Source organism: Daldinia loculata, assembly GCF_022478755.1.
Source record: "Daldinia loculata strain CBS 113971 unplaced genomic scaffold F4817scaffold_32, whole genome shotgun sequence".
NCBI classification, from domain to species: Eukaryota; Fungi; Ascomycota; class Sordariomycetes; order Xylariales; family Hypoxylaceae; genus Daldinia; species Daldinia loculata.
In genome coordinates, this window is record NW_026054886.1 from 59,861 (window position 1) to 80,794 (window position 20,934).

General features: G+C 47.0%; 8 protein-coding genes across 8 annotated transcripts; 3 read left to right on the forward strand and 5 right to left on the reverse strand.

The window, feature by feature from the left end:
* Positions 1–799: 799 nt before the first annotated feature.
* On the forward strand, positions 800–1,823 carry F4817DRAFT_148413 (uncharacterized protein). The gene is made up of 2 exons (XM_049297951.1): positions 800–1,308; positions 1,377–1,823. The coding sequence occupies exons 1-2, from the start codon at positions 1,121–1,123 to the stop codon at positions 1,789–1,791; spliced, it is 603 nt and encodes a 200-aa protein (XP_049157961.1). The 5' UTR covers positions 800–1,120; the 3' UTR covers positions 1,792–1,823.
* Positions 1,824–1,991: 168 nt separating this feature from the next.
* F4817DRAFT_148394 (uncharacterized protein) lies at positions 1,992–3,632 on the reverse strand. Its single transcript, XM_049297950.1, has 3 exons — positions 3,166–3,632; positions 2,380–3,102; positions 1,992–2,315 (listed from the first exon to the last, which is right to left on the reverse strand). The coding sequence occupies exons 1-3, from the start codon at positions 3,429–3,431 to the stop codon at positions 2,192–2,194; spliced, it is 1,113 nt and encodes a 370-aa protein (XP_049157962.1). The 5' UTR covers positions 3,432–3,632; the 3' UTR covers positions 1,992–2,191.
* A 430-nt stretch (positions 3,633–4,062) lies between these two features.
* On the reverse strand, positions 4,063–5,455 carry F4817DRAFT_148392 (arad-like aldolase/epimerase). Its single transcript, XM_049297949.1, has 3 exons — positions 4,939–5,455; positions 4,333–4,890; positions 4,063–4,234 (listed from the first exon to the last, which is right to left on the reverse strand). The coding sequence occupies exons 1-3, from the start codon at positions 5,243–5,245 to the stop codon at positions 4,188–4,190; spliced, it is 912 nt and encodes a 303-aa protein (XP_049157963.1). The 5' UTR covers positions 5,246–5,455; the 3' UTR covers positions 4,063–4,187.
* A 143-nt stretch (positions 5,456–5,598) lies between these two features.
* F4817DRAFT_148449 (MFS general substrate transporter) lies at positions 5,599–8,265 on the reverse strand. The gene is made up of 6 exons (XM_049297953.1): positions 7,576–8,265; positions 7,162–7,507; positions 7,002–7,074; positions 6,792–6,947; positions 6,407–6,730; positions 5,599–6,353 (listed from the first exon to the last, which is right to left on the reverse strand). Exons 1-6 carry the CDS (start codon positions 7,856–7,858, stop codon positions 5,730–5,732), a joined length of 1,806 nt encoding a protein of 601 aa, XP_049157964.1. The 5' UTR covers positions 7,859–8,265; the 3' UTR covers positions 5,599–5,729.
* An 805-nt stretch (positions 8,266–9,070) lies between these two features.
* Positions 9,071–12,548, reverse strand: F4817DRAFT_148431 (MFS general substrate transporter). The gene is made up of 2 exons (XM_049297952.1): positions 11,784–12,548; positions 9,071–11,727 (listed from the first exon to the last, which is right to left on the reverse strand). Exons 1-2 carry the CDS (start codon positions 12,072–12,074, stop codon positions 9,163–9,165), a joined length of 2,856 nt encoding a protein of 951 aa, XP_049157965.1. The 5' UTR covers positions 12,075–12,548; the 3' UTR covers positions 9,071–9,162.
* A 3,728-nt stretch (positions 12,549–16,276) lies between these two features.
* Positions 16,277–17,544, forward strand: F4817DRAFT_366106 (uncharacterized protein; the record flags this gene model as incomplete). Its single annotated transcript, XM_049306947.1, has 2 exons — positions 16,277–16,591; positions 16,650–17,544. 2 exons carry the CDS (start codon positions 16,277–16,279, stop codon positions 17,361–17,363), a joined length of 1,029 nt encoding a protein of 342 aa, XP_049157966.1. The 3' UTR covers positions 17,364–17,544.
* A 396-nt stretch (positions 17,545–17,940) lies between these two features.
* Positions 17,941–18,822, forward strand: F4817DRAFT_340898 (uncharacterized protein). Its single transcript, XM_049303696.1, has 2 exons — positions 17,941–18,230; positions 18,279–18,822. Exons 1-2 carry the CDS (start codon positions 18,181–18,183, stop codon positions 18,646–18,648), a joined length of 420 nt encoding a protein of 139 aa, XP_049157967.1. The 5' UTR covers positions 17,941–18,180; the 3' UTR covers positions 18,649–18,822.
* On the reverse strand, positions 18,823–20,728 carry F4817DRAFT_340900 (uncharacterized protein). The gene has a single exon (XM_049303697.1). The coding sequence runs from the start codon at positions 20,366–20,368 to the stop codon at positions 19,139–19,141; it is 1,230 nt and encodes a 409-aa protein (XP_049157968.1). The 5' UTR covers positions 20,369–20,728; the 3' UTR covers positions 18,823–19,138.
* Positions 20,729–20,934: the final 206 nt, after the last annotated feature.

Genomic DNA, 20,934 nt, shown 5'->3' on the forward strand with positions numbered 1-20,934 from the left:
GGAAGAGGTATAGGCATAAGTAGGACATTGAACCTTGAGAAGCGGTAAACTACCACCTATGGGCTCATGAATATATCCCCGTCAGAAACTTACAGTAGACTCAGGATGAGTTAGGTGAAATATCTGGTCATTTCCTACGATGTAATATCCGGTGCGTATATTGAAAGTAAATTAGTGAAGTGCCCAAGGTACCTACCTAGGTAGGTATGTAAGAAATGCGGCGCGATTTTTGAAATGAGACCAAAGAGCTTAAACAATACGCGCAAGCACTTGTACGAAATCGAAGATGACCACGACAAATCGGGTGAATTTTTTTAAAATTAACTGCTCCTATCGCTCAATCAGATGAGGCTTAAATGTGAATAATCATTAGCCACGGCGGTTTCGGTGAGGTAGGTAAATCGTATCATGGGCTTAGCGCTTACTTGGAAATGAAGAGAGGTAGGTATTCATGCCGCATCACCAGCGCTTAATATTGAAACCGGCGTGATGAGCATATTGGTTATGCCGTCGGCCCATTGATAAGGCCTCGCAGCGAAACGCTTAGGTCAAGCATTAATTTACTTTTACGATTCCTATCAACTCATACGCTCCCGCTTACTTTCGTATTGATTGTGAATATTATGCCATATGGTGAGCTAATAGAGGATCATGGTGTGTGTGATTACATGTATGCCAGCATTTCGTGAAACGTCGGCCTCAGCTGGCCTCCTCGAATCCAGGATCACCAACAGAAATGAACTCACCCGGACGCACCACTGGGGGACACACGTCATTAGGTATATAGGTATACCTGCCTAACGCGTTGGATGTCAGATGTTTCCTGCCTGACATCGAATATAAAATGAATATCTTCATCATGGCTTCCTTATTCACTCACTCGCGGATGGAAACTATGGCCGAGCCAGGGCAAGAGAGAGAGAGAGGAGAGGCTTCTGCCTACAAAATCTCTCTCCTCTCTCTTACATCTTACATCTTACAACATTGAGGAATTATCTAGCTGACTATCATTTAATTTTGGACCCAAGCATCAAGTATCCCGTCAAACATTGCCGAATAACACGCAGCACAGTCTATCGTTTAATTTATACCATACCACCTACATAATATAACGGTAAAAATGGATCGCACTGTTCAAAAAGGACCTCGACCTCATCTTCCGATGACAGCTGAACCCCAGCATGGGAGTCTTGCTCAAGGCAGTAGTAGCACACCTAAACACGAAAAGTCTTCTCAAGGTGGTGATACCACCGGAAATGCCAGAAGCGGGAATGCCAACGGTTCTAAGCCTCTGCGAAGATTGTTTGGGTGCGTTATCCTTAGCCCCATAACCATCAAGCGTTTGCGAGGCTATATCTCTCTAATAACCGTCCTAGTAGCTTGGGTCGACAAGTCTCTGACAAGTCAGGACCGAATATCCCGGCAGCGCAAAGGGGCAGCAAGAGTAGCGAGCCGGAGTACGAGGACGTCCCGCTCGTTCCGATGACCAGAGGGGCCCACGCCGGCCAGCCAGGACCGGCTAAGCCGGCTGCTACCAAGAAAACCACCACCACCAAACAAGCCTGCCATGATAACCAACAGGGGCAGAGTTCGATCCAGAGGCCACAGCCGCAAGGGCGGCGGGCGGAGGGCCTATTACGGGGTAGAGTTGAAGCCACCCAAGCCGCGCCGGGTGGGAGCGAGAGCAGCGAATTCACATTCCGCGGCGGGGATACCGGAAACTGTGTCAGAGAACCCTGCGGCTGCTGCGCGTATTGGATCAACAAGATCTGCTGCGGTGATGATGATTGAAAATCAGGCCGGGGCGCGAACGGCCCCTCTAGCTGCTGCTTCAGGAGGTGGCGAGCGGTGATTTCTAAAAAAAATGGTCGAGACTGCGGAAAAGTATTACCACGCTCTTTGAACTATTAATACTTCTTCTCGTGGCGGTTAAATTTCGAACTCCGTATAATTTTACGATCGTTGAGAATTCGGTCTGGTTTTTCTTTTTGGGGGAAGAGTAGCTTTCAGGTTCTAGGTATTCTCCCCTTTGAGAGCGTGGGTTATTATGATACGATAGCATAGGCATGTATATGTGTTTGTTAGCTTGTGTTTGTTAGCTTGAAGCTATACCTAGCGGTATCGAGTAATTAGCTCTAATAGAAACAGCCAGTTTAAACTGAACTAAGAAGTTAAGTTGGTTACATGATTTTTACTCGCGGATGGGCTTTCTGATGTACATGACAACGTCGTGTAAAGATTCATGATAAGCTATATGTTCCTCATCGTACTCATCTTCTAGCATCCGTTGAACTCGCGTAGATGAGTGATCAGCACTGGAAGAATTCGTAGGTGATTAGTGGTATCCTACAATATCGAAAAAGCAGGGGCAAAACTTACCAAGCTCGAGACTTTGGCCCATTCATCTCCATCATTCTGTGTTGGATAATCGCCACAGGGCGTGCGATATCAGCAATGATCTGTCGCACAGGAATGTTAGGATCAACAGACACTACGAGACTCGTATGGTCCACTTCCAGAAACGCCCAAGGATCCTCTATAACCGTGATTCCTGCCTCCGACAGGACCGTCTTGTCTCGGGGCAAGTAAGCCGGATCTTGCGCAAAACACGGGATTGGAAGCTCAGCCGCCTTGCTATTCGACAAGGAGCCCTTAATGGTCTGGAATATTCCGGAGATCCTGTTGTCGCCCCCTTTCGTCTTCGATAGCATCTGCTGAAGACTGAGGACAAGCGCGTGCTGGACCATCGAAGGATTTGAAATTCTCGAGCCATTGGTTAGCGTTCCCAAGGCGAAAGCAACAATTTTCTTGACGTTGGATAACTGCGATCTTTTCGACTTGAGTAGCTTTTTGAGCTGGTTGTACTGTTCGCTCGTCTCCCACTGCCGTCTCACGCTGTTGAATACTTGACTTAGCTCCGCCGTAGAGAAGACGGTGGACAGAGTTGCATCGGGCGAAGGCACCTTGTGGTGATGTACCACTGGGCATGGGCCTGGCCACGTAACCCCTATTCCGAGGCAAGCTTTCTGGGGGTTGGGGGTCACCATGTCTTCTTGAGCAAGGATGTTTTGTATTGAACGGTAGTATATATACGGGCCAACACTTTTGAGAAGTTAGTATATGACTTCAAATTGGAAAAAAAGAGTAATTTTATAAACTTCTTACCGTTTGTAACCATGGTTGCACCGCCTATCCACCCAAACTGGCGGCTTGTTCGGGTCGAGGGTAATTTCGACACCTTCTCCCTTCATATTGGTGAAGTGGAGTTTGGTACCTTCTAGCTCATCGTCTCTGTACTTGTCAAGCTGCATAGCGATTTGAAGGATACTCTCTTTTGTGAATAGTGGGATTCCTCTGTTGTACATTTCCACGATATCATTAGATATAGCTTTGGCTGTAGCGTTTTCCGCCTTCTTCTGTTTTCCTGCCATCTTGGGGGGATACAAGAATGGGATGCGATTAGAGAAACTAATGATAATATGTTAGAATAAACCAGATATTTTTGAGAGTGAATGAGGGGGTTTGATCTGTATTTTTGAATTAGACGCGGTGGGATGCACGAGAGATTCAACTGGTTTTGGGTGACTTGGACTGATTCTGGTGTTCTGTCTATTTTGAACACCCTTCTTCTGACCATTCTTTTGATCTAAAATATTTAGCTCCATAAATACCAGAATATGAAGATAGGGATTGTATTTATGGCATGGGAGCCGGCGGCGTTGCTAAGCAACGTTATACATAGACAAGTCATAATGACAGCTCATGATATCACAAGGGATGAATTGTATGAACACATGTTCATAGCAATCCAGCTACTTGATCCAATTTGCGCATGTTTTTTCTTTCGCTTTTGAGTAGGAGCTATGGGACTTTGGTATAGGTTAGGTATTTGAGGTACATACCTATATAGGAGGTAGGTAGGTAGGTAGGTAGTCATACACGTGTGACTATACGTTAGGTACCTAGGTCATATGAAAGAAAATGTAGAGCTAAGCCACCACGTAGCTACATACATATGTAGGTCCTGTGTACAGTATAAATCATGAATAGGTACCTAATTACCTTTCCGCGAAAACTTTCCTAATAGGCAACTTGTAAATAGGAAATATAGGCCGTTGTGATATTCCCCCTTGGTCATCAATTTCGGTTGGCCGGTATATAGATAGAAAATGAGAAGAGCTGGGCTATTAATTTAAAAAATCGCCTTTCGTTTTTGCGAGTTGCTCATCATAATCTAGTACATGTCAGAGAGATTCTACCAATATCATAGTGCTATGAAAGGGGGGGGGGGATAAAGCTTTCGTGGACGAGTGTCAATTAGCAAAATCTTACATGGCTGAAAAGCAAGCCATCCCTTCTCAGGACCTCCAACCTGAAGAGAAGTATAAGAGGCTTCATCGTCGTCAATGAGAATTTTCTTGTGTCCTGAAACCGAAGCTGCATCCGCGAGTAATTGAGCTTGGCAGGTCCTCTCGAGACTAATGAACCAGAAAGCCGCTTCGTCGACACTACCACCAACAGTGAGTAGACCGTGGTTCTGGAGGATAACAGCCTTCCCGTTTCCAAGGGCCTTGGCGATTCTCCTTCCCTCTTCGCTATCGAGAACCACGCCTCTGAAGTCCCGGTATACTCCGTGGCTCTTGTAGAAGCGACAGGCATCTTGAGTAATCATCTCTAGCTCCCGGCCGAAGACCGAAAACGCCTTTCCATGGACGCTATGCGCGTGGCACGCCGCATGCACATCCGGCCGCGCCTTATGAATTTGCGAGTGGATTGCGAAAGCGGCTGCGTTCACGGGCTCGTCGCCTTCGACCACGTTGCCATCTTCGTCGCAAAGGATCAGATCGGACACCTTGATCAGCGAGAAGTGCATCGAGAGCGGGTTCAGCCCTAAGACCAGGGTTAGAAATATGAATTCATAGCGGCTTGGGACTTTACAGAAGTGATCGGTTAGAATGGGATCCCGGACAGATATGTGCCCCGCAACGCCTTCGTCGAAGCCACGGTCGGCGAAGACCCGGAATGCTGCCGCTAGGTGCTGTTTCCGATAGAGCCGCTCGTCTTCCAGGTTCTCGAACTTGGGGTAAGTCCTAATGCTTAGTTTCTTTCCGCTCTTCGTCGTACCGGTGACTTGGATTTGGGGAGGGTTCTCAATCCTTTCCTTTCCGTTGGACCCATTAACCGAGGTTCTCTCAGCGATGGAGAAGGATGGAGTTGTCTTGGTGATCGTCTCTGTGGTAGACATTTTGCGACTATGAACTTGTTCAATTAACTACCTAAGGTACGTGATAAGTAGAATAAGAACTAAAAAGTAGCTTCTTGATAGTATAAACTAGAGACGGTAAATATATATATATATATAAGACCCCTTTATGCAAAACAAGTCCCGTATCGCTCACACACCTCCGCTTGGCGGGGAAGTTGTAATGAACAATATCTCCCACCAATCGCGAGCTTGGTTGACGATATAGTTGGAGTTCTTTCTCCAAACTGACAGAAGCTAAATGATAGAATGCCGAAGTCCTACAGTGTTTGCACTGTCCGTTGTTCGGTATGTACATCTGATCCGAAGGTTGGTCGAGCGGTAATAAGCGGTAATATAACCGAGTTTTTTACTTCACCTATTTAATCATGGTATATCGTCTGAAATAGCACGGATATTGCTCTTGACAAGAATATTTTATTATCATTTAGGAGTTAACTAACGGAAGTCTAATCTATCAACTGAACTACTGTCCATCTTCACTCACCTCATCACGTAGAGCATTGCTGCTCCCGCTCTCCCGGTACTTCGGCTTATCCCCTGGACCCTTCCACCCCGTAGCAGCTTGGACAACCGAGACGATTATGGACAGAACCACGGCAGCCTGGAATAGAACTTTTAGCCCGTCAACGTAACCTTGTACTGCGATTGCCTGCTCTTCGGCTCCAAGGCCGCCATTGAAGACTAAAGCCGGACTGCCGATAAGCTTCCTAATTAGCTCACTGCGGTTCTCGGGGCCGTTAGGGCCATCGATTGACTTGAATCCCTGTTCCAGAGATGCTCGTAGTGTCCTGGAGAAGATGCCGCCACCGATCGCGCTGCCGAAGCTGCCCGCAAATCCTCTAAATGTGCCGAGCAGGCTGGTAGCTATATAGTGAGTATCCGGTAAAGTTAGATGTAGTAGATGCGCGAGTGTATAATTTAGCGCTGCACCGGCGAAGAGACCGTTTAGGAAGACGGTAATGATGTATAGGGAAATCGGGATATCTGGAGTGGATGCCAGCGAGAGCGCAAAGAGGCTTGCAGCGAAGAGGATGAAAGATACGACGCAAGAAGCCCAGAAGCTCCCAATGCGGCGAACATGTAGCCACTGGAGCGCTGTTAGTAAACTGTCGAAAACTAACAAGGATAGGAACAACTTACACCAACAAGAAGTCCACCAAGGCCGAATCCTAAGTTCGTGGGTATAAGAATACTACCACTGGTCGCTGGGGTGAAGCCGCGCACCGCGAGTGCTGTGATCGGAGCATAGAACAACACCGTCCAGCGAGCTGCCATGAAACCAAGTTGGGAAACACATGTTAACATGGCCCCTCGGTTCTGAATGACGGTAATCGGAATAATAGGGTCAACCGCAACATAGTACTCAATCAACACGAAGATGATAAGTGTCGCTAACGAGATGATAAGCGGAACGGCCTGGATAGTACCAGACAGCCCATATAGGAAAAGCACAACAGTGGCGGTCTGCATGAGGTAGGTTAGCGAGGTGTCGATTTGCACGTATGCATTTAACCTTGAAGCTTACCAAGAACAGAGCGCCTGGATAATCGATCCGCTTCAGCTTTGTGGATAGCGAACCGTCTTTAGAGCCTTGCCCCGACGAGAACGTATGCGGGATACTGAAGTAAATTCCGAGCCCGGCGATTAAGCTAGGAGGGACTTGGACCCAAAAGAGAACTCTCTAAATGACGATGTAAGTTCGTGTATTTCAGTTCAGGGAAGATGGTACCCTTACCCAGCCAGTTACAGATATCAGCGCACCGGATAAGACAGCCCCTAATGAGACGCCCGTAGTGAAGCCGGCATTCCTGATCAAAAATGTTAGAACACGTTATACCCTGAATACATCTCGATATATGGTAGATATAAATTAATTAATTCACATGACAACTTACAGCAGTCCAACGAACAGCCCTCGCTTTCGTTTCGTTGTTAGCTCGAGAATGAGGACGATGGCCAAGGCCGTGGAGCTGCCGGCACCTAATCCCGTGACGAGGCGCCCCAGGATAAAGACCGGGAATGAGCGAGCCTGTGACGTTATGAAGCATCCAGCAGCGAAGAGCGTGGACGAATATAATACCATGGTACGAGGCGAAAAGATAGAGGCCAACTTCCCGACCAGGGGCGTCGACGAGGACATCGCTACGAGGAACGCTGTCGTGAACCACATTGCATTCTCGTATGAGTCTAGGTCGGCTGCTATCGTTGACTGCGCCATGGTAATACCCGACATGTTGGTTGCTGTTTGTTGACAGCGTTAGTACCAGACAGGTGATTACTAGCGAACAGGGGTTTAAAGTCGAGCCTACCTTGTAAGAATATCAGAAGGTAGACACTAAGTACGATAGCTAGGCCTCGTGCCCGACTAACCCTCTGGTTCGGGGTGTCTAAGTCAGGAGAGTCTTCATCTTGCGAGAGTTCAGAGGTGGCAGATGATACACTGCCCGCGGCCGGAGAACTCGACTCGGAGCGCAGGAGCGGTGTCTCCTCCGTGACAGAATCATCTACTGAGGGCCAATCCTTAGAACCGACAGGCTCTCCCGGACTAGCTTTGGAGGGAGAGCCGCTGGAAGACTCGGGTTGGGGGGTCATGATGACTTCAAGAATACCAGGGCTCTCGGACCCACAACATCCACGATACCGAAGTGCTAACACGATAATCTCTCGTTTATGCTTCCTCTATATTTAAGTCTAATATAATAGGGAAAATTAGGTAAATACCTAGGAACAAAAGCAAGACTGAAGTAATATATATATATAAAATATATAAATAAAATGAGAGTGTTGTATGATGTTGTACGATAGAATCTAAGATTGAAGACATCACTCAGATGCCTGTTATGGATTAGCTGATTGGTAAGCTCATAATAAGTCGTGTTCCAGTACTGGTCATGTCCAGGGCTATGTAGTAGTATTCCGTTCTGCTTGGCGCATGTAAGCTCTTATATGCATATTGCTCGGTCTTCGAATAACAGGTAATTTACCCCGGCACTACTAGGATAGGTAATTCTCCTTTTCTTTGATACCTGGTGGTTGGGAATTGCTATTGGAATGTATTAGCCAATAAGGATTTGCTTTACGGTCTCCGACCCCATAAATGTCGATAATTTTAAATACCCCGAGGCTTCCGGTCGTCTCTAAGGTGCACGGCAAATATCCGTAGGTTGATTAGTGCTGGAATAAGTATTCAAAGACACTGTCGACATCGTATCAAACTTCAATGGAGCTATCTACCGCACTGCTGTATCTAGCATGAACTGGGTTCTCATTCGGGTTATCTAATTATATCTTCGCAATATCAATTGCGCAAGGCGAACCCCGCCGTATAACTCGACTCCTGAATGTAAGCGGCTCGTCATTAGGGACCGCAACTTAGCTCATCAGCTTTGATTGAGTCCTAGGGGTTTCTACATGCCCCAAATCTCCCGAACACGTTCAAGCGCTGATACGTAGATTATATATACTCTTTCATCGTCATGATCTTCTGTCGATATCCTATTAGCAGAGAAAATCTCGCGAATACCTGTGATCGTACCTTCGCAATGACAGTTTCTAGCGAACTCATCCCCTGTACACCAAGTGAGGATCTCTAGAATATTTCCGAGAGCATATGAAGTAAAGCTGAAGTAAAGCAAATCGAAAATTTTCGGTGAGTATCCCCATCCGCTAAAGCAACGAAGTACCGAAATTTTGAGAATAAGTAGAATAGCCATTATTTAGAGTTAGAGCTCAAGGGCTCACAAATTCACCTCGTGGCGCATCTCGTTCTCCTCTCAGCCGGAACCGATTCGGTAATTCTGTATCCCTAGGAAGTCGGCTCGGAAGGGGTATTATGCTGACTAGTTGTTAATAGCTATTATGGATTTCATTTACACCTTGGTTCTTTGCACTCTGTCTCAACCAGGGCTGCCGGGACTGCCGGGACTGCCACCATTTATCCCGTGGAGTTCTGCGGCTGCTCCAGGGTCGGAGCCTTTTCTCCCTGGGAGCGCAGTGCTCCCTTTGCTCAAGGCGACTGAAAAACGCTTGAGGAAATTAGACTTCTCCTCATCGATAGGCATTAAACCCACCGAAGCCCTTCGCCGTGCTGCAAGAATGGTGTCGAGGTCCATATCCCGATTAGCTCGGTCCTGTATTTTAGACTGGTCCTCGGCGCCGACTCGAGCATCAACCAACGCACGGGCGTCGCGTTTCAAATCCAAAAAGAGAGAAAAGAATCCAGTAACAACGAGAAGAGCGGGAACCAAGCTGAAAGCTGTCTGAACACTACCACCTTTCTCGGTGATCGCATAAACGACATATGGCCAGAATGCCGGCCCGGATGCTCCCATGGTGATCCACGCCGCTGCTCGTTTCGTACGTTTTCCCTGTCCGCGAAGCCCAAGTGTGAATATGAGAGGCCACATAGGTCCCTCAAAGAAGAAGAAAAGGATCAAAGGGATGGCGATAAGATTCGGGTTAGTCTCACGGAGAGCTGCTACTAAAATACCACAGATGATGCTCAGTCCGGTCGTGATGCTCAAGACTGTGCGTGGCTGTGGCACCTTTGGATGAGTCGGGGAGAGATATGCGAGATATGCGGCAACAAAACGCGAAAGGGCGAAAGCAGAATGAGCAATAAGAAGATAGTTCGGAACTGAAAGCGCGAGACCCGGTGGAGGCTGCAACGATTCTTTTGTCGTGTCCCTAGAACCTGGTGGGGTTTGCACGCGATCCTGTTGCGTCAGGATTTCGTGGAAAAAGATACTGGTGGTTTCTTGACCCGCAACATATGTCCATTGGGCCAAAACCGCCAACGTCAAGGTCCAGGTCCGGAGTTTTAGCCCGCCGCAGCTACGTTTTTGGGGGTCCACCGGGAGATAACGTGTAGAGTGTTCCATCTCAGCATCGGTAACCTCCGGTAACGGCATGTAATAAAAGAAGAGAGCAAGTGCTGCGCAGAGAAGCGTAATGGCCAAGTACGTCCATTGGACGTCCAGTAGTGATAATGGCTCTGTGCTGTCGGCAGTGAAGAATATCTTCTGGGCTAGAAGTCCGCTCAAGACGGTGGTAATAGCCTGGATTCCTTGGGCTAAACAAAGCCTCATTTCTGCATAATCCATCGGCCCGCAAAATACAAGAAATGGATTGGCCCCTGTTTCAATGATCGCCAAACCGAATCCGACAACGAAGTTGCAAATCATAAAGCCGGCGAACGAAGTCAGAACAGCGCTAGGCCAAAACATAATTGTTCCCACGCCATAGAAACAGAGTCCTACAATGAACGTTGCCCTATAACCGCCGATCTGGTCCGGGCCGTTTTTCTTCTTTCTCGACCGGGAATGCTCGTCATGTCGCAAGATCCACTCGCCAACGAGCAGTGGGCCAATTAGATAGCCTCCTCCGAAGTAAATTGAAGATAATCCTATCGTTTCAGCTATTGACATGCCTGAGACCGAGGCGACCGCGTCGTTGAGCTGGTTAAGAAGGCCATAGGAGAACCCCCACAACAAAAACAAGATTGTGACCACAGTACAATACTTGAAAGAGTCCCGGACAGAGGTCCTAATCATGCTTTTTGGCCGACGCATGTTCACGAAGCCAAAATACACTGAGTTTTCGAATGTCGAGTAGGTGCCCGTGGCGCTCGTTAGCGCAGTAGGCGATCGATCAAGCGGATCTGGCGTAGGAATTGGATGCGAGTTCATGTCTGGCGTAGTGAGAAAATCGAGGGCAGATACCTGACTATCTCGACTACCTGCCGCATGTGTTTGAGAAGGTGATGTGACCTGGTCGTCAGTTAGAATACCGGAGGTTGGGGGTCGACCAGTATTCGAGCTTCCATTCCCGTCTGTCGAGGTGTCCTTGTCGTATGTCCGGGTCGCATTGGGGCCAGCTAGCATAGCAGGCAAGATACGACGGATGAGAGGCTTCAGTGTTGGAATGCATGCACAGATTATACCAACATTGACTTCGACAGCAGACCACATGAGGGAAAAGGATGCGTTCCAGGCGAATTGAGACGAATTTCCGAATGTCGCCTCTGGGTTACTTGAGGCTGTTGAGGATACCTGAGTGATGGCCTGTTCGAGGTAGTAGATGCGGACGACGTCAACTATAGTAACAAATATACCCAAAGCGAACGTGAATATTAGAATGATTTTCTGTCGCCGTGGAAGCCTCATGCTAGTTAGAACAGGCAATGGCAAAGCTAAGATCGCGAGGTCCGTTACAACGTTGACCGGTGCCGAACATATGAATTCGGTAAGCAATGGGATGCAGTAAGCCGTATCGGGATATGGATCAAATGCCGCTTGGACCGGGCGGCACTGAAAGATGTTGATCAATGTCAAGACTGTGCCAGCTAGGTTGACAATAACCAGAACAGCCCACGAAGCTAGTCGTAGTACCCTCTGCGTATTCTTAGACAGACGGAGGTAGAATATTAAAACGGACGTCTTTGTAGCCATCAAGGCCGGGTTCTACGGTATGGTTAGATTCGAGCTCAACGTACCCTCTACGGTGGGATTGGGCTTACATATAGCACTGAAAAGGCATATTCGGAACGCCGCAGAGTGTCCCAATTTTCAGCAGGTATGTCCTCATCGTGTCGGCCGAGTCCCTTACTGGCACCCAGATCGATGGCAAAGCTAAGAGCAAAAGCTATAATCCAGGCAATAACGATGAAGTAGTCGTCCCATGTAACTCTTCGTACGATACGGATCCGACAGAACAGCCTTGCCGCAACGATGCAACTAGTCAGGACAAGCGTCGCTATGGTCACAGCAAAGACCGCAGGACCGCGATTGGGGAAATTGCCTGACGACATATTTAGTATGGGGATGTCGTTTGCGACTAGGTACCTCAGGCAAGGCCATTAGAACGTATCCGCTCCTTGGAGGAGATGAGATAGATGCCTTTAAGGGAACGTGAATTATAGTATATTTGACCGAAGCGGTCTCGTTAAGGTTAAGGCGATTGTGCTTCCTAGATTTATACTACGTGGGGACATTAAGTGAATAAAAGGCATGTAGCACTGGCCGAGTTGTAATCAGTATTGCTTAGGTTAGGTACCTAGGTATATAAGTGCAGCCCGGTGGGACCTTAAGAACGAATTGTCGTTGAGGCCGTAATTGGAGTAAGGAAGACCAACTTTCCAGGGGGTGTTGATTTAACCAAATATCAACCAAAGGGTGTATAATATAAAATGGCCGGAGACGTCGAGGGAGACGAAGGGTAGCAAAAGAGAGAAAAGAGGGAAGGTAAGAAAATATGCGTTCTGGTGGCGGTGAGGAGACCTGGAGCTAGGTATTGTAAATGAGGCAGACAAGACTGCCTACCCCGCGACCGCCATAGGTGAGCGACAATGACCTAGACCGAGGGAGAAATAAAGGTAGCGGGAAGTAGTGGGAAGATGGAGAATAGAGAATGGAGAATGGAGAATGGGGAATGGGGAATGGAAACAGATGCACAAAGACTTGTGTATGTGTGAGTTGTATTTGCGTATTTGGTGTATGTCCGTATGTGCGTCAGGTATACGTGTAATGTGCAATGAGAAGAGAGAGAGAAAAAAAGAGGACTGAAGGACTAGAAGGATACTAGTATGGAAACCAGAAAAGCCGCAATTTTGGCCCTTCTCGGCTGCTGTAATGCACTGGTTGCTAGATAGATGTCGGTAATGAGATGTTTTCTTTCTTTCTCTTTAATTCGTTTTAGTAGCTTGGCGTATTTGGAGTTGTCCTGCAGGTTCGGAAGTACATAAAGTGTGAAGACCTTTTCATGTCCTAAGCTTGAGATTGTAGCACACCCAATTACCCTCGGGCACTAACAAGGTAATACCTACGCGAGAAAAAAAAAAATTTGTTAGCATGTTAGCGAGGACAGCTAGCTCGGCTACTTTGGTGGAACTTCTTAGTTTCCGCTGGGATGACGTTGATACGCTTAGAAATAGACTAGGATAGGTAATGAGCCTCTCCACTTTAACCACCGCTAGTTACCCCAGATTGGCCCCAGATCTACGTCGCATCCTAACGTTTGTTTCACTGATTGGAACGGTTAACGAAAAGACCGTTTATCGTTTAGGGTAGTTACCGGCCATGTGGACTTTTGTTTAGCATTGTCTTATAGCCTCGAATGACTCGGGTCTAGTACTGACATCTTCCCTGACTTCTAACTTCAAATTAAAGCTTTTTGTTGGGTTTTCTTTGTTAGTTCATGTCTATTTGCAATAAATAGTTGCACGTGCCATGCTTTCATGTCCCCGCTACTAAAACTCGTGCACACAATGGTGGTTCGGCTTAGCCTAGGTATCCTAAGTTTAGGTACTTTATCCACATGCGTAGCAGACGGACAAAGCCCGAGTCGACGTCCCAATGCATGACTAAAAAGACGTGTTGAATTGTCAAATGTATGGTTTGCTGTAGGTACTTAATTCGGCGAGCTTGCGTCTTGCTATTGTTAACAACCGCGATTGTCCTCACTGTGGTACGCAAACACACAACATGGTGAAACTAACTTAGCTCACTACATGTACATATTTGCTTTATACCTTTTTTTAGGTATCTAGTAAAGTGTGTGCTTGTACCGTATTACATTTCTCTTAAAATTGGTTGGCTAATACCACGCAACCGTCTCGTTACGTTATATTTGACCAATTATAAGCACTATAGATCTCTCCGCTTTAATACCTAAGTCATCCCTTAACTACCATCCCGGTTCTATATATAGCGCATTCAATTATGACGAAATCATTTCTCCTCGCCATTAGGAAGTCTTGAAATGGCAATCCGCGTGAAGCTTCATGTTTTGTTGTTAGATACTTGGATTCGAGTCTTGGTGAATCCTATGGATGATGCTCTAGTCAGAAAGATTCGAATTAGCGGCCTTGTTAAATCATTTTTAGCTTAGCACCATGCCAATACCTATCTTATTATTCACAATGCTCCACTTACGATACGCGTGACTTCGATCTAGACTTGACACGACTTTAGATTATCTTAATGCGCAATGATTATGAGCTAGCGGGCTGGATCTTCCACGTTGATCAAGCTTATAAGTCAAAAGAGGGGAAAATAAAGGTTATGAAAACACACTCAACATCCTTACATGCTTGGCCCTGCGATTACAGCGCTCTAAGAACAACAATACTTTACACTAGTTATACATTATACTACTTGCGTAAGTTATATGCTTTCCAGGGTTGGGGTTAAGGTGTCCGGATAGCTAACGTCGAGAATAAGAGACTTTACTTCAAACCCCAGAGGATCGATCTCCATTACATAACCCAAAGATCTTACAGCCCCTTTTACACAACATGTGGGAATAGATGATGTCGTCAGAATCTTCCCCATATCAGTTCCCCATGGTCAATTAAGCTTAAAGTAGCGCTGACATTACCAACTACACCCCACAACCACAAGACCGTAAGCTTGTACAACAGCAATGCTTTGTAGAATCTCGATATCGGGGGAGGGGGTGTTGAGTGAACCAGCTAAGGTTAGGTAGGTCACACCGCCGTGGAAATAATACGTTCTTAAAAACACATAGTTAGTTCATACCCTTCTAGAGGATTTTATTACCTACATTACCGCTTTAACCATGAGCAAATTTGGCGTTCTTTTCCCATTAGCGCTATTAGTACCCTACTGTAACTACCTACCGATTCAACTTTAGTGCCTATCGCCGAAAAAAGAAGCGAATAAAGAAGCTATCCCCACAAACTTTGATGATGGGGCAAACCAAGATTTATCAAAGCAATCCACCTGCGGCTACATTATTTATCCTAGTGTAGAAAGTATATATACAAATACAAATCCAAGCCATGAAATATCTCTCCTCTCGGGTTCTTGACCTTGTGTAATTACTATCCGGAAGTCCATCCACTTTCTACAATATAACCTGCAAGGGGTCTATGTAAATAATGATCAATATTGAGATTATAGTACAACCCCGAAAAGATATATCGGCTAGGCTCTATTACCGTGCTGTTTATAATTTGCCACCGCAAGCATGGTTATCGCCCTAGTCTTACTTACCAGTATCACAGTCTAATATAAAACGTTGGGTTGATTGGATAGGTTGATAGCCTGGGCGGTCTTCTGAGCTACAAACCAGCCAGCATACCAATAGCGAAACCTTCTATTTATCTATATTCTCTAAAGACTCTCAATAATTAATCTTAATGATAAAGATGCCAAAGTTTTCGTCGTTGAAATAAGCTATAACATCAATGCAATGTGACCCGAAGTATGCAGCGACCCCATTAGGAAGGTGTGGATCTGCGAAATAGATAGACAGACCACATACAACAACATTAGGGGTTGATACCTAATTAGGTAGTTCAGTCGAAGAGTTCTGGATTGGGATTTGTTGATGATAGCTGGACAAATTAGAAATCAGTGTATTTCGACTATTTCAATGTTGTGTTGTTTACTTCGGCATCTTCGCCACAGACTGTTCAAATATTCAGCTGTAACCCGGGTGCCTGTAAGTCATTTAAGCCACAGCCCGACAAAAAGGGAGCCTAGAGCTATAGTAATAGATAGATGTCAATCTAGATCCTTAAGCTGTTTAAATAGCTACTGTGACGATAGACGAAGTGCGCATTCTTCTTAGGGGGGTTATACTACGAGAGAAAAATAAATCGGATAGTGGGGGTATTCGTAATGGGTTATGAGTGACTGCGTGAAGAATATAGCGAATGCACCTAAAATAATAATAAGCCACCTTTATCGAAACCGGCTTAGGTACCTTATGTACATCTGATACGCACTTACCTCACATGCAAGATTAGATACATGTAACTGATGCTCTCGGTCTAAGGTACCTACCTTGTAAGGCGTGCTCTGGTGAAAATGGCAACGAAGTAGGTGCGTCCTTAGGGATATTAAAATAAGGAAGTTCCAATGGATCGGTGGGAAGCACCTACCAAACCAACATCCATGCCGACGTAGGAAACTTTAGAAGAAGAATATCGACACCTCTCATCAATCTTTATGGTACCTAACCTCTTACCAAGCCGTTTTCGTCAACATGGGTACCTCTTTCCCATCCATCCAGACCTTCTATTCGAGGGAAGTACAGTTAAATCCCGAAGACGTAAATAATGATTCCTCAGATTCTCAAGCCCCTGGGGATGGTTTCACGTCATCTGAAATAGAAGTAGTGATGAAACCGCTTTCACGACCCTGGAAGCCACCACGATCATACGAACAATGTCCCATTTCACTCCTTCAGACTGGTCCCTTTAACTATGAAATCTCTGGGAGGATTGTAAACTTTTCTACCAACCCCCAAGAGCAAGGCTATCATTTCCTTGTCGTATCTGATGGATCAGGCGCTATTGCAGTATGACCATTAGGATCTAGTGACCTATTTTATATTTCGACGCTAATAGATCTTGTAGGTTAAGCTTTACTATGCGAAAGCATCCGACTACCAATTACTTCTTGGCCAGAGAGTCACGGTTTGGGCGACTTTTATTGCTGCTTCAACTCAGGGTGGTACGGGCAACATACCGTTTTGTGCATCTTCTACTAGGATTTATCCTGGCCGCAACATTGCAAACCACATTGCCCTCCATGACGACACTCCCGATTCGGATGGCCACCGTATATTGCGCCGTCCTTTGGATTGTAATTTAAAGGAGTATAACTATCTCCCTGCTCTCATGACTTTAAAGGCTTATCTTTCTACCGGATACGATATGGCAGAGGGTAGGATTCTTGTCTGCGTGAGAAGCGTCGGACCGCGTAGAATTGTCCACTCGAAAAAACGCCAGTGTGATCTTGATATGGTGGACGTAAGCATCTTTGACGATACGGCAACTTGCGTCCTGAAGCTGTGGCAGGATAAAGTTCCCTCGGCTAAAACTTGGATTCCAAATCGAACTATTCTCCTTATATCCAAACCGACCTGTCGACAGGATGATCCACACTCTGGACTTGGTATTGGTTACACCTCAATGGTCGACGTGGATCCTGAGTTCCCAGATGCCGACTGGCTTAGAGATAAAGTGAAGAATATGAGCAAGAGGCAGAGCGTACACATCCCCTTCCCTTATGATACTTGGGATATTAATCTTGCGATTCGTGGCCCTAAGCGAATGCCCGACTTTTAGGAGGGATGTTGTGTTTGGCCAAGATGGTATTTCCTAATTAGGCAATTCGTCTGTGCACCCCACTAGCGTCTGGATCCCAGGCTTCTCATTGGCTGAGATATGAAGCTAAGGCTTTAGCTGCATGACTAGCGTTAAGCTAATTTTAGTGTGGATATTTTCGGCGGTACGTACCTTTGATAAGAGATAAGACCTTTGATAAGCCGATAAAAGGATAAGGCTTTTGATAAAAAAGGCTTTTGATAAGAGAGATAAAAGGATTGGGGAAAAAGGTGGCCTGTGCACCAGGTTTAGGCTAAAAATTTAACCAATCACATTAGGTGGCCATATGCCAATACAAGGCCCATATACAGGTCACATGTTCTTAGTGCAAAACTAACCCATTTCGGGACAACACCACATGACTTATACAGGAAGCCGGGTTCGAATCCCACACGTTCTTTTTTATATTCTTTTCTTTTTACACGAATAAGGAAATACTACGAGAGAGGATAGCCTAAAGTAGCTAGAGCATCGTGCCGCCGCTGCCGGGCCGCGCGAGGGGGGGGGTGCGAGGCCCTCGCGAAGCGAGGGCCGAGCGCCCCCCCCCGCGCGGCCCGGCGTGGCGGCACGTGACCTTAGTGGAATGAGCGGCTAAATTTCGGAGTAATGACATAAGGGGATGACATAAGCATGAGCCTTGCTAAAAGTCGGGCTATTGTGGTCTCCCACACGGGGGGCCCTCGGTTTATTATTCACGATCGCCGATATTGAAGATCAAGTACGTAATCCCGAGCCGAGACTCGACTTCACTGGGAAATTGAATGTTATTATTCTCGAGATGGGATTGATGGAACAGTGGCGGAAACATTCCTTTTGTTGCTTTGAGTGGTGAGTCCAACATTACATCTCATCTTGCCAATCTAACTATCTATTCAGCTGTGGTATGCCAGTTTACGCCAATAAACCCGTTGCAATTTGCAAGAATTGCGATACGCGACGAGATTTGGCAGTCAACCCACGTATAATCGGATCAATGATTGATGAAAGCGGCATGATTACGGCTAGTAAGCTCGTGTGGCACGATGATGCTTGGTCCCAACTTTTTTTTGGAGGCACATCGAACGAACTACAAATCGGGGATGACTCGGAAACCAACCTCGTGGAGCAGTCGTGGGAGGATTTAACAATCTTCGACACCGCTGCACTTAGAGATATCGAAGAACAACTGTTGTACGCACGCGTTACGCTGACTTTTGGTTGGTCGTCTCAGCTCGAAAGACTCTGTATTATGGGAGTCGAGTGGTAGTGGATCTATTCAAAGTTGCTTCGATAGCATCGGCTGATTCGGAGGGGTATCTAGGAGATCTCGACGAGCTCGACGAGTTCTAGCATGTGCTAAGTTCAGCTAGCGAGCTTGTAGAGAGGGATGATTCAGCTGGCATTGTCCTAACACGAAATATAGCATGTGCGATGTTCCTAGGTAATAGGTAAAAATAGATTATTTGATAGCTTCCTTATTCCCCCAATCGATTGTTCCGAGTCCAATTACACTTCCCATTGAGGTGTAGCATGGAGGGGGTCTCAGCTGCCGAGGCCCTGAAAAAGTTTAAATTTATTTTCCATGACGCCCGTCCACATGCTCTAATTGTCGTTACCATTATCCCATCATATTACATTGATAAGTGGAAGACGTTAGCATAAATCATTACTTATGTCCATCCATCTTTATTACACCAATCATCCTTTTCCCTTTAAATATCTTTCAAGCATTAAATTTCAAATCAGGTACCCCTGGTTCATTTGTCTCCGAACAAACTAAACCGAAAACGACCTCCCTTCATCTTCTGCGAGGTCCGCCCGAATGACTGCTGGGAGTTAATGCGACGATGAGACGACGGCGGAGGCGCAAACTCGTCATCGTCGTCGTCCTCATCGTCTTGGAAACTCATGGGCCGCGTGTGTTGTCGTGCTAGCGGTACCTGGTGCGGTTGAGGCAGCTCCCGGGGGGTAGGCGGAGGTAGCGGTTCACCGCGCATAGCACGCTCGACGTCTAGATACTGCCGTCGGTAGTCATCGTGCTTGCTCTTGGCCTCTAGGAACCGTGTCTCGGCGTCGGCGCGTCGTTCCTGTAGCGCCCGGATCTCGGCGTCTAGGCGGTCCATCTCGTCCTGTTCGCGGTGCATCACTTCGGCGTATTCGTGCACCTTCTGGTCTAGCGGCTGCAGCACGCAATCCATGACGCTGGGGCTCTTGAGCCGCTGGATGGACGCGCCTAGGCTGGCATTGGGGACTGCTAAGCTGGGGTCGGATGCTGAGGAGGCTGATGCTGCTGCTGCTGCTGCTGCTACTGCTTTGGCCTGGGCTTGGGCTTGGGCTTGCTGGATCTGCGGGTGGTTGGTCGGGTATCCTGCTGAGTTCCGTGGCGGGGAGGATCCGCCAGAGCTACTTGGCGGTCGCGGTCCTGCCACAGGCTTGCTCGGTCCGGCGCGACGGCCATTCTGGCGCTGGACTCTGCCGTCGCCGCTGGTACGGTCTGCTACGAGCATCTCCTCGGAACGACTGCTGCCTGAATATGACGGAGGCCGCGATTGATTCGGTGTGTTTCCTCCTTGTGGGGGAAAGGAATTTGTCAATGGCGGTCTGCTCTGCTGCGACGGGCTGTTACTAGGTTGGCTGCCTTGGCTAAAGCGTTGCTGTTGCTGCTGTTGTTGTTGTTGTTGCTGCTGATGCTGCTGCTGCTGCTGTTGCTGTGGAGGTATTTGTGAGGGTTGGCCTTGAATCGCAGCACCGTGATTCGCGCTGGGGGCTGGATTAGCACCTAGGCCGGACATAGGACCTCCTCGATTGCTATCGAGGAAAGCGTAAAAGTCGTCGTGGCTATCGAAGCGCGGGGCTTTCCCGCTGTTGTGGTACGCTGCCGCTGCCGCTGCGTCTTCGTAGTCACGTGGTTGTTGGGCCTGGCGTGGACGAGGCCTAGAGGAGGGTGAATTCATAGTGGTACGATGACGAGATGTACTACTGCTCATTTCATTTCATTTCATGAATCGTGGCGGTATGAATGGTATGTACAGTATGTACGGTATGTACAGTATGTACAGTATGTAATACGAGGCGCGTAGTTTGGTGGCTATCGCAAGTGCGAGAAAACGAAACAAACAAAGGAATCTGGAATCTGGAATTGGAATTGGAATTGGAATTGGAATTGGGAAATGTTAGAAGCGGTGTCGATTCAATTGAAAATTGACAGATTTATGACAGCTAAACTGTTCCGAGTTCGTATTGTACATTGGGGAGGCTGGGTACGCGATTCTTGTCTCCACTATCAATTGGCCCAGCCTCTTTTTTTGGAGAAGGGGGAGAAGGGGGAGAAAATAGGAACAGGAAGAATCGGTGGGCTGAATGGACACCCTTCCCACCCTTCCCACCCTTCCCGTTCCTGCGATGTTTCTGTCTTGTCGATCGATCTGTGAATCAACCTTTTTTTCTTCTTGGTGCAATCAGATCAGCACCCTATCAATGATAAACGCGCATGCGCTGCAGGTCTCCGACATATACGAATTAAACATGCGTCGTTAACATAATACTACAGCGC